This window comes from Sus scrofa, chromosome 12, assembly GCF_000003025.6.
Source record: "Sus scrofa isolate TJ Tabasco breed Duroc chromosome 12, Sscrofa11.1, whole genome shotgun sequence".
Classification (NCBI taxonomy): domain Eukaryota; kingdom Metazoa; phylum Chordata; class Mammalia; order Artiodactyla; family Suidae; genus Sus; species Sus scrofa.
In genome coordinates, this window is record NC_010454.4 from 43,680,090 (window position 1) to 43,695,357 (window position 15,268).

The window sequence follows — 15,268 nt, forward strand, 5'->3', positions numbered from 1 at the left end:
AATGTAGATTGCACTAAAGATAAATTTGCAAAGCTGACAAAACAGAGAGCAACAATTCACAATGAATGAGAGTTGGCGCATACATATGAGATCATTTAATAATCTTAAAGAAAATATATAGTATGTTCTGAATAATTAGACATTTAAAAAGAAATTTTAAACTATGAAAAAGAGTAAGAAACCATAAAAAAAAACCAGTGGATATGTAAAAGAATCAAAGGGAACATTTAAAGTCACTGAGTCTTCTGCTTTTGGTGATATGTCACTTAAGATATTCTTCAGGACTCTCCCACTACGAAATAATTAGTTCACTGTACAGTACTTCTGTGGAGAAAGCAGGGAATCAGTTATATAAAAGAGTACTATGAGCCACAGAACATGGTATACTATACTTCAGCAGAATAATAAAATTATCTTAAAATCTGTAACTCATATTAAAGGAAAGGACAGAAATATCAAAAGCCAATGTTAATCCGAAAAGAGAAACATCTGTAGACAGGTAGAATGGTCAAGCACAACAAATGTTCATAATACTCATTCATCTATTACACACGAGGCATAAAATTAATCTTTAGAAAGAACTGCCATTCTAGTCTCTTGCATATTTTAAGTCACCTAATACTATGACCGCAGTGTCATAAAATAACCCCACCTAAATTAAACCATCATAATGGACTTTCAGGTGAGTGGCCCTCTAATAAGATCAGCTTCTATTTCTGGCACAAGCTAAATGAAACAGCACATGTAGTTGTCTGAAACATGAATTTTACAGATCCCCTTTCTGAGCAGTCTGCTCCCTGAAAGCTAAAGAAACTAGCTTATTTCTGGAGACACTTAACTTCTATTCTGGAAACAGTGAACTAGATTCAGGAAATACACAAAAGTTGTATATTTTTACATGTGCTAATGCTGCAAGATAAAATCTTTTGTGACTAGAAAATTTTTAGAGTTTTCAGAGGTACACATTTGCTGTTTCATTTAAGCAATTCATACCTGGATAAACTAAAAATCATTTTATTCTTCTGATCATTTTCTACTTTCAATGTAAGATTATTTCAGAAGACTGGTCTAGTCGTCACCTAAACAAAGAAGGGGCTATATGTTCTTATTTTTTATAGTTGTAATACCTCCTATTACTGAGTGTTCGTTACCTTACTGCTTCAACCAGAAATGAATAAGTAATGGTAAAACTCAAAAGATCTCATGAAGACACTGTTTCATTGTATAAACATTACTCAGGGGAGTTCCTATCATGACTCAGTGGTTACCAAACACAACTAGCATCCATGAGGACTCAGGTTCGATCCCAGGCCTCTTTCAGTGGGTTAAGGATCCAGTTGCCATGAGCTGTACTGTAGGTCAAAGACGTGGCTCAGATCCCTTGTTGTTGTTGCCTCTGGTATAGACCGGTGGCTACAGTTCTGATTGGACCCCTAGCCTGGGAACCTCCATATACCACGAGTATGAACAAAAAAAAAAAAAAAAAAAAAAAAAAAGTACCCAAAATTATCAATCATATTATACCATGAAATAAAATTTTAATTTTCTTTGCACCGGGAATCCTGATGAAAGGTTGAAGAATATTGTTGCCTACCATCATGATTACAGAAATGCCATATTTTTATTAAAAAATAGGACTTTGAACTTAGCCAATTCCACAAAAAAAAACCTTAGTACAAATTCTCAAATTACAATGTATGTTCTCATTCACACCTGCTGGAAAACAATGTAAGAATGAACTAAGCTGACTAACGGAAGACCGCTGTTCACACAACACAGACAAAGCAAAGATGCAGCTACCAATAAGCAAAGACAGTTATTTTTCTCTGTCTATATTAGTCTTTGATCCACTGACACACTAGGTAATTTATGTTATAATTCCTACTTGGTCGTAATTAAGGGCCCATTTACTCTACCTCCTTTAGAAAGGTAAATCATTTCCATGAAATAAGTTCCAGTGTTACCTGCTACTGTCAGTTACAACTCCATACCAATTTCTCCATCTGCAGCATATCACAGCAGATGATCATATCACAGCAGATGATCATATGATGATTTCTAATCATCAAATAAAAACTTAAATCATACTTATCATACAATTTTAAAGCATAGTAGTGTATATTATAAAAACGATTTCATCAAAATATGGCCAAAAGGAGTTCCTGTGGTGGCACAGTGATTAACGAATCTGACTAGGAACCATGAGGTTGAGGGTTCGATCCCTGGCCTCGCTCAGTGGGTTAAAGATCCGGCGTTGCTGTGAGCTGTGGTGTAGGTTGCAGATGCGGCTTGGATCCCACGTTGCTATGGCTCTGGCGTAGGCCGGTGACTACAGCTCCGATTGGACCCCTAGCCTGGGAACCTCCATATGCCATGGGAGCAGCCCTAGTAAAGGCAAAAAGACCAAAAAAAAAAAAAAAGACCAAAATACAAGTACAGGGAAGCAGCCTGTTACCATGAAACTAACAGACTCTGAAGCCAGTCGGACTTGAAAATGTGGGTCCTCCATTATTTGCTACATCACCTTGATAATTTCTGTAGTATGAGTTTGTTTACCTGTAAAATAGGGAAAGTATCATCTATGTTTCAGGAGTACTGTGAGGATAAAACAGCACAGCATATACTGTAAATGCTCAACAAATGGGAGCTTTTGGAGTTCATACACTTCAAAATACAGTTCACTTTCTAAAAAATTCTACTTTGCAATTACTCAATTCCTTATGCTTCCATATTGCTAGTTGGGTTTTTTTTGTTTGTTTGTTTGTTTGTTTGTTTTTTGGACAACTAAGGATATTATGATAAGGATCAGAGCTTTAAGATCATTAGAATTCTGACTACTCATCAATTATTCTGATTGGCTGATTTCATTAAAAGGAATGATATATTAAAAAGCCAAACCAAAAGGGAACCCTCCCCTTCACTGTTGGTGGGAATATAAACTGGTACAACCCAACCACTATGGAAAATAGTGTGAAGGTTCCTCAAAAACTATCAAGTGACCCAGGCGCTCCCTTTGTAGCTTTGTAGCACAGCGGGTTATGAACCCAACTAGTATCCATGAGGATGCAGGTTTGATCCCTGGTCTTGCTCAGTGGGTTAAGGATCCGGCATTGCCATGAGCTGTGGTACAGGTCACAGATGCAGCTCTGATACAACCCCTAGCCTGGGAACTTCCATATGCTTCCTAAAAAGCCAAAAAAAAAGAACTATCACATGGTCTAGCAATCCCACTCCCGGGCATGTATCTGGACAAAACTTTCATTCAAAAAGATATATGCACCCCCATGTTCACTGCAGCACTATTTGCAATAGCTAAGATCACGGAAGCAACCTAAATGTCCAGCAACAGAGTGGATTAAGAAAATGTGGTACAGGACTCTTGTCACGGCTCAGTGGAAATGAATCTGACTAGTATCCATGAGGATCCAAGTTTGATCCCTGGCCCCACTCAGTGGGTTAAAGGACCTAGAGTTGCTGTGAGCTATTGTGTAGGCGCAGATGCAGCTCGGATCTGGCATTGCTGTAGCTGTGGCATAGGCTGGTGGCTACAGCTCCAATTTAACCTCTAGCCTGGGAACCTCCATATGCTGTGGGTGCAGCCCTAAAAAGACAAAAAAAAAAAGGCAAAGAAGAAAATGATGTGGTACATATCTACAATGGAATACTACTAAGCTATAAAAAAGAAAAAATAATGCCATTTGCAGCAACATGGATACAATTAGAGATTCTCATACTAAGTGAAGTAAGTCAGAAAGAGAAAGGCAAATACCATATGATATCACTTATATGTGGAATCTAAAATATGGCACAAATGAACTATCTACAAAACAGAAACAGACTCACAGACATAGAGTACAGACTTGTGATTGCCAAGGGAAGGGGGGAGGGAGTGGGATGGAAAGGGAGTTTGAGGTTGGTAGATGCAAACTATTACAATTAGAATGATTAAGCAATTAAGTCCTACTGTACAGCACAGGCAACTATATTCAATCTCATGGGATAATGATGGATCAAGACAGTATGAGAAAAAGAATGTGTATACATATATATGACTAAGTCACTATGCTGTATAGCAAAAATTGGCACAACACTGTAAATCAACTATACTTCAATAAAAAATAAACAAAAATTGATACCGAGAGTTTGGGGCAGGAGGAAAGCCTGGTCATGGGTGATATTTTTTCCCCAAAATTCAGACTTTCATCTTTATAACAGTACTCACATTTAACTGTACCCACCAATATCACAATATTACATAATAACAATTTCAAAGAGATCAGTGCATAAATTTTCAACAAAGCCCAGGTTAAATTCATTTCTGCCAACTTTTTATTTATATGTAGACAAAACTTATATTACTTACAACATTCCTGTGTAGGTTTACCCACTAACCTGGTAGAAATTCGACTAAAGACTGCATTGAAGTTATTGCAGCTGAGAGAAAATAAAACCCCAGAGGCAGAATTCCGAAGTTCAGCTGCATGTTGGTTTCCTTCACGACAGGTATGAAGAAAATGGCAGATTTCTGGTAGCAATTGTTTGACCAGCATCGTTTCATCTAATCTCATTGTGTCCTTTGGTTGCTAAAATAGAAATAATCACATAATTCTAAACCTTTCTTAAACTTAAATGTAAATGTTTTCTATTACGAAAAATTTCAAACATATATGAGTTAGAATAATAAACATCCATACACTCATCACTTAGATTCCACATTAATACTTCAGCATGTTTGCTCTATCTACAGTTAGTTTAATAAAGAGGATGATTACATCTCTCACTTCTTCATCACAATAAAAGTCCAGGTACCCCTATTCATCCTCTTTAGCACCCCCATTTCTGCTTGTTACTCTGTTCATCAAGTCCCTACATAAGCACTCCTCTTCCTGGGAATCCGTAGTTTGAGTCCTAAGTAAACTTTACTCATATTCATTTGGTGAATGCACTGTCAACTATCTCAACATCCAAATTAATTCCTAGGTGGGCAATCACACCACCTTTGGTCAGATGACAAAAAGAGACAGATATTACTTACTATCACTAATTTTGTTTTGGCTGAACCATTTTAAGTAAGTTACAAACATCTTAACTTCACCTTGATTACCTTGCTTCGACGTCTCTTAAAAATAAGAACATTCTCCAATGTAACTTCAATACATGATCACACCAAGTAAAAATAAACAATTACTCATATCAGCTAATAGCCAATCCACATTTCAAATATCCCCAAATGCTGCCCCCTAAACGTCTTTCATAGATTTTTTTAAAAATCAACTAGGATCCAAAAAAGGTTCATAGATTGAAGCATGACTGTAACATTCCTTTAGCCTCTTTATTCTTAAACTATTTCCCCCACACGCTCCATGTACAACATGTATATTTGCCGTAACACTGACTTTTTTAAAGACAATGAGTCAGTTGCCTGTGAAGTGTTCTATATCACTGATCTGATTATGTCCTTGTGGCAAAACTTGTACTTCTAGTCACTATATTTTCTATTAAATTGGAACCTAAACCTAACGGTCTGATTAGATTCAAATTAAAAACTTTCAGTAATTCATTACAGCTCATATTACATCACATCAGGAATACAATAATGCCAGTGGTCCCTCTGTTAATGACACCAACTTTGATAACTTTGGTGTTAACACTGAAATCTCTACTTTGTAAATCTCTATAATTAGCAAAACAACCAACAGAGAAACTACCCTGAAAATACAATGCTCCACATCATATTTTACCTATCAGCTTTAGGATCCTTATCTGAGTAACAGTTTTGATAATACCAAACATGATGACAAAGAACAAACTTTTGTTCACTATACTCAGTTCTCTAATTCCAATCCAAAAGCTTCAGATACAAATACACTAAAATACATGGACAGTAAATAAACAGCTATCACAAAAACCTGCAAAATTTGAGTCCTAATGCTCTTTGTTATTAGCCTATAGGCTAACCAAACACTGCAAATGTTGAAATTAACTCCAATTAATAAACAAAAACAATAGAAGTGTTCAATCTTTTGACTAATGTTTATATATACAGGAACAAAAATACTTAAGATTCTTCAAGTTCTACAAAATTTTATTCATAAAATTTTGGTTTTAACCATGATATTGACTTAAGTATCTGCTTACTTTCATTTAGCTATTTCAACTACTAATGATAAACATGTACTTGTGGGACTCAGTTCTTCTTAAACTGCCTCAACTTACTTTGATCAAAAAATGAAAACAAGACAATCACAAAATCATTTAAGAAAACACAACTGTTCAATAATATGCATAGTATCAATTTTAAATTTTAAATTTAATGGAAAAATGTATACATTCTCAAAAGTAGAGCAGAGAAAGATAACATATATTTTATATATATTATACTAGTTATACTATGCCTACTTTTTAGACCTTCAATTAGGCTACCTCCAAAGAGTATCAAATTAAACAGGGGCCAATAACATCAGTGACCATTCTCCCAAATACATTTACCATAACCTCTTAATTATAAATGTTAATGGAGAAAAACTATAGAACTGAAGAGGCAATAAATCACCCTATCCCCATTCAAACATGGGTGTCATTGATATACTGGAATCGCAAAGAACTGATTCAAAAGAAGATGAAAAATTGTCCATCTTCAAAATTCCATCATCCTATTTGGAAAAGCTCCTTTGCTCTTTCACTTCATTTTACAAATGAACAACTGCACATCACAAATTGATAGCACAAAGCAAGAGCAAAACTAGCTCACCCTCAATATGCACAGAAAATTTATAAGCACTGTCTCACAACTTTGCAATACAGACAAGAGTCAATAAAAGAATTTAAAACATTATGCTTAGGTTTTGCCACCTACAGTCTTAAATAATTCTAATCCCTAAGGATACACTGTTGTGTGAATATAATTATCTTTTTCCAACTCTCTGCCCTATCCCTTCCTTAGTCTCCATTCAACTAATCAGTCCTCCCATCAAAGTCTCTTTCCATCCAGGTTTATTACAGAAAACAATTGTAATACACATGGAAGAGAGAAGCAATTCTGAAAAAAGCAAAAGTTGTGTCAAAAGGAGATTGCAAGAAATAAGTTAACCCCAATGCATACTGAATAGACAGATCTTTAAAATAGAGGTTTTAAATTCATATATTTATATAAACTCCTACCATGTTCTAGGAAAAACACTGTTCAAGTATAGAAATATTCCTGAAAATATTCGAAGTAAGTTGTGGTTGTAAACTCTGAGATATTTAGAGGAAACGTGAAAAACTGTTTTGTAACTCAACTACTCCTCCACATATCTATTTTATACGTTTGTATTTACATAACAAGTGTTCTTAAGGTAGAATCTATCAGTAATAGTAATATTTTAAATTTTTAAGCTCTCTTTTATATAGATTTGAAAAGTAAAATACTAAAATGAGATTCATACAGGGGAAACAATAAACTCTTGGACTTTTGCACCATATTCTTTGACAGCTAAGCAATGCCAAAGGCCTAATCAACTGGAGAAATTAATTAAATGAAATGGTGACTTTTCCATAAAATTTTTTCTAAAAAACACAAGAGATATGACTCAAGCTTATTAACACTTTACAATCTTAACATCTATTTAATTTACAAAAGATGAGATGATAATCTCTTTAAAAAGATAATCTTAATAATGTATATCTGACAAAAGATGAGAATATGAAATACAAATTTCAAATATAAACATAATTTGAAATATAAATTGAAAATTTGTCTATGCTACCCAGTCAGCTGTTAACAAAATTCATTTTCATGTCTTAGACAAAAAGTCTTTATGAATTCTTCTTGCCCATAACTATGCATCAGTACATCGGATCATTCTCAGAAATGAATTCACAAAACCTGCCTACTTAAGAATAGATTTACTTACCCCAGCAAGACATTTTTCCAGTGTATCCAATATAATCAACTGAGAGAGATATAAATTTTTTTCAGCAGCTTCTCCAAATATTCTCTAAAAGAAAAGATAATCACAACAATAAAAGTTGATTATTCCTCTCCACTACAAATCACACACATCTGAAAAATGAGGGACTACAAATACACATCTGAAAAGTGAGGGACTAAGAATCAAGAAACCAACAGTCTTCCATTTTATCTCCCAGACTATATACTATATTTAAATCTATTTCTGATTTTATCCAAATGCTCACACAAAATACTGAGGTAAACGAAAATGCTGCCATTACAGTCTGCAATTAGCTTGCCACAATAAAAGATATTCTGGTTTGTACTTTAAAAATATGTAGGATTTATAGAGTTCCTTGATGGCCTAGCAGTTAAGGATTCAGCATTGCTACTACTGTAACTTGGGTCAAAGCCCTGGCTTGGAAACTTCCCCATGCCACAGGCACAAACAAAAACAAAAACAAACAAAAAAACAAAAAAAACAACACATGTAGGATTTAGATATACATATAAATCTTTTTTTAAAATTAACTGTTCTTAAAAAAAAAATTAACTGTTCTTGTTAGGTGTTTAGGTAACTTCCAAATATATATATGTACGGCTGTATTTAGCCACTGTCTCCAAACTCTCCTACATCTTGTTCCACTAGAGGATAGAAAATGCCATTTCTTTCTTTCTTTTTTTTTTTTTTTTTTTTGCTTTTTAGGGCCACACCTGTGACATATGGAAGTTCCTAGGCTAGGGGTCAAATCGGGGCTACAGCTGCAGGCCTACACCACAACCACAGCAACCCAAGCTGCGTATGTGACCTACACCACCAGATCCTTAACCCACTGAGCAAAGCCAAGGATTGAATCTGGATTCTCATGGATGCTGGTTGGGTTCGTTACCACTGAGTCACAATGGGAACTACTAGATACACATACAAATCTTTACCAGAATCTTGAATTAAACATAAACCATACTTTGATGCTACAAAATAATCAAAGCCTAAATTCTTATAGCAACAAAATGCTGTAATGCCAATTACGGTGAATTTTAAGCACTCACTATCCTAAACCAAATACTACACTATCTACCACCAAGAGACTATGGTTTCCACAACACTGTAAATCAACTATACTTCAACAAAATTTAAAAAAAAGGAGGGACTATGGCTTCCATAATTCAATTTACTCAATAAGACTAAGTGAATGCCAATAGCACAATATTGTTTTTGTTCTTCTTCTGAGGGCCGCACCTGCAGCAGTTCCCAGGACAGGGGTTGAATCGGAGCTGCAGCTACTGGCCTACGCCACAGCAACGCCAGATCTGAGCTGCATCTGCAACCTAAGCCTCAACTTGAGGCAACGCCGGATCCTTAGCCCACTGAGCCAGGCCAGGAATTGAACCCACATCCTCTTGGATACCAGTTGGGTTCTTAACTCATCAAGCCACAATGAGAACTCCCTTGTTTTTGTTTTCAAAAGGAGGCTCCACACATTAAAATATTTTCAATCTAACTGAGAATATGGCCACTTATTTATATAATCCTATCTCTATGATCCACACACTGTACAACAGAAGGGGGCCACAAAATCTTAAATTTCTGTAAATCACTTTACACGTTTATTAAAGGCCTTGCTTTTTTTCAGAAAATCTTACCTTTTTTCCATAAAGAGAAAACATCTTTGTTAGGCAAATGACTGCCCACACCTCCAGTTTACCAGTTCTCTAAGTCTACGCTATTTTCTAATTAACTCTTTAAAAAGGAAACACACCAAAGATGATTTGGCTATGAAAACAGTACTGATTTTCAAAACCTATAACCAGAACTCAGTTTCATTGCTCAATATAAATAATACAAATTGTGATTATAAGTACTCAAAAGTAGCAGAGCAGTTTGGACTTAATCAAGAACTATCCAGAGCAGTTGTTTTGAACTGAGCATGAAGGAGATTTTAGATAGGGATAGACATAGAGGAAGGAATCACCTGACAGAGACAGGAAAAATACGCTGTTCAAAGGTACAGACATAAAATAGCTGGAGTACCCTGAAGTCTAGGGAATATAAACAGATTTTATAAAACACAGGGGAAAAAAAGCAATTATGAGCTTTTGACAATGAAAATACTGAATGAAACTGGTATTTGAGGAAAACTGTTTCAAAAGTCTCTATTACAGAAGCTGTCATAGGTTATAGGAGGAAGAAAATAACACAGTAGCTCATAAAAGCAATCTCACCCCTTAAAAAAAAAAAGGAGTTCCTGTCATGGCACAGAGGAAGCACATCTGACTAGGAACCACGAGATTGCAGAGATTCGATCCCTGGCCTTGCTCAGTGGGTTAAGGATCCAGCATTGCCGTGAGCTGTGGTGTGGGTCACAAACGCAGCTCAGATCTGGTGTTGCTATAGCTTGGGCATAGGCCAGTGGTTACAGCTCCAACTAGATCCCTCACCTGGGAACCTCCATATGCCATGGGTGAGGCCCTTAAAAAAAAAAAAAAAAAAAAGCAACTCACATTTAGGACCATAAATCCTATTTATCCTAAGGTCAAATTTTATTTATTACCACTTAGGACTGGGACAGTCTAATATGTAAATATCTAAATGAGAAGCTAAAGAAGAGATTTTAACAGATTACTATGGTCAATTTACATATGAGAAAATCTGTATGAAATACTAATTCTGGAAAAATGGAAAAGTAGATAGGGTCACAAATAAGACAAATATTTAAGAAAAAGAATCAAAACCTAAAATCGATCCGCGAACGTCGAAAATGAGGTTTCCTGTGCTCATTAAGATCCAGCGTGATGTGTGTAGTCCAGACGGCTCGATCCGCGTGCTGTACTTGCTACAGTGATCGACTAGTAACTCATAGCAAAAAAAAAACAAAAAAAAAAAAAAAAAAAAAAAAAAAAAAAAAAAAAAAAAAAAAAAAAACCTAAAATCCAAGTCAAAAGGTTACCTGTGCTTATCCACAAATTAAGATGAATGTTTATATCCAGAGTCCACAGAAAATGACTTTATATACTTCAAGACATGCTGCTCCAAATTTTTAAATCAAAACCAAACCAAATCAAATTTCCACATAAACAGTAATGCAAATACTCACCATATTGTTAACATTCTTTAAGATAGTAGTGAGGCCGCTTATAACCAAAGAAAATTTGTATTTGGAAATATTGATAAGACATTCCTTGTTGTGTTCGGTACTGACTTTGGTATGTGTGTTCTGTTGTCCTGTTTTTATTGGAAGCTGAGGGGGGAAAAACATGTTAGCTTACATTTGAAAATGACTGAAGAGAATTCTCTTTCTCATTGAAAATCATGAGATTTTAGGAAAATCTGTATCAATCAGTTGTCTCTGTATCTCAAGCTCCAATTTTCAATACATAATGAAATTTATATCAAATAAGTCTTTAGAAATTTCAATTTTTCCAGCTTTCTTTCTGAAAGTCATAAATCTTACAAAATTAAATCTTTACCCAGCACTATGTAAGACAGAATGATGACGCACAGAAATAGAGCTACTTTCTTATAGCTAAAAATTATTTCAGAGAATGTCTGCAATAAAACGCACATAATCCTTTCTCCTATATATTGAGCTCAAGCATTAAGAGAACAAGAGACCAAGAAAATCTATGCCTTAGACATCTAGTCAATAATGGCAAATAGGGAGTTCCCGTTGTGGCTCGTGGTTAACGAATCCAACTAGGAACCATGAGGTTGTGGGTTCAATCCCTGGCCTCACTCAGTGAGTGAAGAATCCAGCATTGCCATGAGCTGTGGTGTAGGTCACAGATGAGGCTTGAATCCTGCATTGCATGGCTGTGGCATAGGCCAGTGACTGCAGCTCTGACTGGACCCCTACTAGCCTTGGAACCTCCATATGCCGCGGGTACGGCTGTAGAAAAGGCAAAAGACAAAAAAAAAAAAAAAAATTAAATAAAATAATGGCAAATAATTGCAGACTGTTCAATGAGAAAAAACTGTATAACCCAGAATAAATACAGTATAAGATTGACTCAGGTAAGATAATCACCCTCAGGTACACAGCTGAGCGGTTAACAGAACAACAAACAGATAAATCTCTGCAAAAAAATATCCTTTAAGGGGACCACATTCACATTTATCTGAGAATGAATTAAGTTGCACTACCAAGAGGTTCATTTCTACTCTAAGAGTAGCATTCTGTTTTAAAAGCATCATCAACATATTTACTGTTTAAATATTAGATCCTGCTAATGCTAAGAGAGAACACTAATGAGGTTCCTCTGTGAAAACACAAACCTGAGTCCAGGTTCATTTTTAAAATGATGTAATAAAAGGTAGAAAGAAACCACTTGCTTAGTTAAGTCAATAGTAAAGAAATACTAAATAAGAGAAGGGAGGTATGTTTGGGATTTAGAGGAGGGGGCAAAACAGAACCTACACAATTACATAATATTAATTATCGAGATTATGAAGAGTAAAAAATCTAAAAGACAAAAAAAAGGGGGGGGTGTTCATCTTTGGCCACCCCGCAGCATATGGAGTTACTGGGCCAAGGATCAGACCAGAGCCGCAGTCATGACCTAAGCCACAGCTGCAGCAATGCCAGATCCCTAACCTACTGTGCCTGTGACCAGCACTTCCCAGATACCATCAATCCAGTCATACCACAGTGGTAACTCCAAAGGGGTGGGTGGATTTTAAAAGATGGCAGTAGTTGCAATGCAGTTTGTGAATCTCCCCAAATCTTGCAATGATTGTTAATTTCATGGGTCAACTTGACTGGATCACAGAGTACCCAGATATTTGGGGAAACATTATCTCTGGTTATGTCCCTGAAGGTATTCCCAGATGAAATTAACTTATATAGGTGAACCCCTAAAGCAATTTGCAAGTCCTCCAATGTGAGCAGGTATCATCCAATCCTTTGTGGGTCTGAATAGGATAAAAAAGGCAGAAGGAAGAACTTGACACTTTTGTCTGACTGAGCTGAGACACTGATCTCCTGCCCTCAGTGCTCCTGGTTCTCAGGCCTTCAGAGTCTTCCATTTCCCTCTACTGACTCCTTTTTTCAATAATTCAATGAATTTTATTATATTTATATTTGTAGACTATCATCACAACCTAATTTTAGAACACCTCCATCCCAAGCCCCTAGTCACCGCCCCCTGACCTGTTCTCTTTGGTAACCATATTTTTTTTTAGTCTGTGAGTCTGTTTCTGTTCTGCAAATAAGTTCGTTTGCATCTTTTTTTAGATTCCACATGTAAGATATATCATATGATGTTTGTCTCCTACCGTCTAACTTCATTTAGTATATGTTCTAGGTTCATCCATGTTGCTGCAAATGCCATTACTTCATTATTTTTTTATGACTAATATTCCATTGTATATATGCACCACATCTTCTTTATCCATTCCTCTGCTGATGGACATTTAGGCTGCTTCCATGTCTTGGCTATTGTATACAGTGCTGCAATCAAAACTGGGGTACATGTATCTTTTCCAGGCATGGTTTTCTCCAGATAGATGCCCAGGAGTGGGATTGCTGGATCATATGGTAATTCTAATTTAAGTTTTCTGAGCAATTTCCATACTGTTTTCCATAGTGGTTGCACCAATTTATATTCCCACCAACAGTGTAAGAGGGTTCCCTTTCCTCTGCACCCTCTCCTGCATTTACTGTTTGTACAATTTTTGATGATGGCCATTCTGGCTGGTGTAAGATGGTACCTCTTAGTAGTTCTGATTTGCATTTCTCTAATAATTAGTGATTTTGAGCATCTTTTCATGCATATTTGTTGTTGTTGTTGCTGCTTTTTATTTTTGGCCATCTGTGTGTCTTCCTTGGAAAAATGTCTGTTTAGACTTTCTGCCCTTTTTATGGGGTTGTTTTTATTGATATTGAGCGGCAAGAGGTGTTTATATATTTTGGAGATTGATCCCTTGTCAGCTGCTTCATTTGCAAATATTTTCTCCCATTCTGTGGGTTGTCTTTTCATTTTGTTTATGGTTTCCTTTGCTTTGCAAAAACTTTTAGGTTTAATTAGGGCCCACTGGTTTATTTTTGTTTTTATTTTCATTACTCTAGGAGGTGGATCTGAGAAGATATTGCCACAGTTTATGTCAGAGAGTGTTCAGCCTATGTTTTCCTCTAAGAGTTCTATAGATTGCAGTCTTACATTTATGTCTTTAATACACTTTGAGTTTACTTTTGTGTATGGTGTTAGAGAGTGTTCTAATTTCATTCTTTTACATGTCACTGTCCAGTTTTCCCAGCACCAGTTATTGTAGAGACTGTTTTCTCCATTGTATATTCTTGTCTCCCTTTGTCACAGATTAATTGACCACACGTGTGTGGATTTATATCTAGACTTTCTATCCTGTTCCAATGATCTGTATTTCTGTTTTTGTGCCAGCCCCATACTCCTTTGATGACAGTAGCTTTGTAGTATAGTCTAAAGTCAGGGAGCCTGATCCCTAAAGCTCCATTTTTCTTTCTCAGGATTGCTTTGGCTATTAAGGTCTTTTGTGGTTCCATACAAATTTAAAAATTTTTTGTTCTAGTGTTGTGAAAAATACCATTGGTAATTTGATAGGTATTGTACTGAATCTGTAGATGGCCTTGGGTAGTACAGTCATTTTGACAATATGATTCTTCCAATCCAAGAGCATGGTATATCTTTCCATCTATTTGTGTCATCTTTGATTTCTTTCATCAGTGCCTTACGGTTATCAAAGCACAGGCCTTTTGTTTCTTTAGGTAGGTTTATTCCTAGGTATTTTATTTTTTTTGATGAGATGGTAAATGGGATCATTTCCCTAATTTCTCTTTCTGATCTTTCCTTGTTAGTATACAGAAATGCAGTCGACTTCTGTGTATTAATTGTATCCCACAACTTTATCAAATTCATTGATGAGTTCTAACAGTTTTCTGGTAGCATCTTTAGGATTTTCTAGGTATAGTATCATGCCATTTGCAGTGATAGTTTGACTTCTTCCTTTCCAATGTGGATTCCTTTTGCTCCTTTTTGTTCTCTGACTGCCATGTCTAGGACTTCCACAACTATGCTGAACAGAAGTGTTAAGAGTGTGCATCCTTGTCTTGTTCCTGATCTTAGAATTTTTTCAGCTTTTCACCATTGAGAATGATGTTAGCCTTGGATTTGTCATATATGGCCTTTACTATGATGAGGTAGGTTCCCTCTATGCCCCCTTTCTGAGGATTTTTATCAGAAATGGGTGTTGGATTTTGTCAAAAGCTTTTTCTGCATTTATTGAGAGGATCATATGGTTTTTATTCTTCAGTTTGTTAATGTGATACATCACACTGATTGTTACGGATACTGAAAAATTCTTGC

General features: G+C 35.9%; 1 protein-coding gene across 1 annotated transcript in view; it reads right to left on the reverse strand.

The window, feature by feature from the left end:
• Positions 1-15,268, reverse strand: part of NF1 (neurofibromin 1) — a 267,108-nt gene that overhangs the window by 192,992 nt on the left and 58,848 nt on the right. Inside the window, 3 exon segments of the mRNA XM_021067460.1 lie at positions 4,393-4,583; positions 7,896-7,979; positions 11,029-11,172. Coding sequence (XP_020923119.1) covers positions 4,393-4,583; positions 7,896-7,979; positions 11,029-11,172 — 419 coding nt within the window.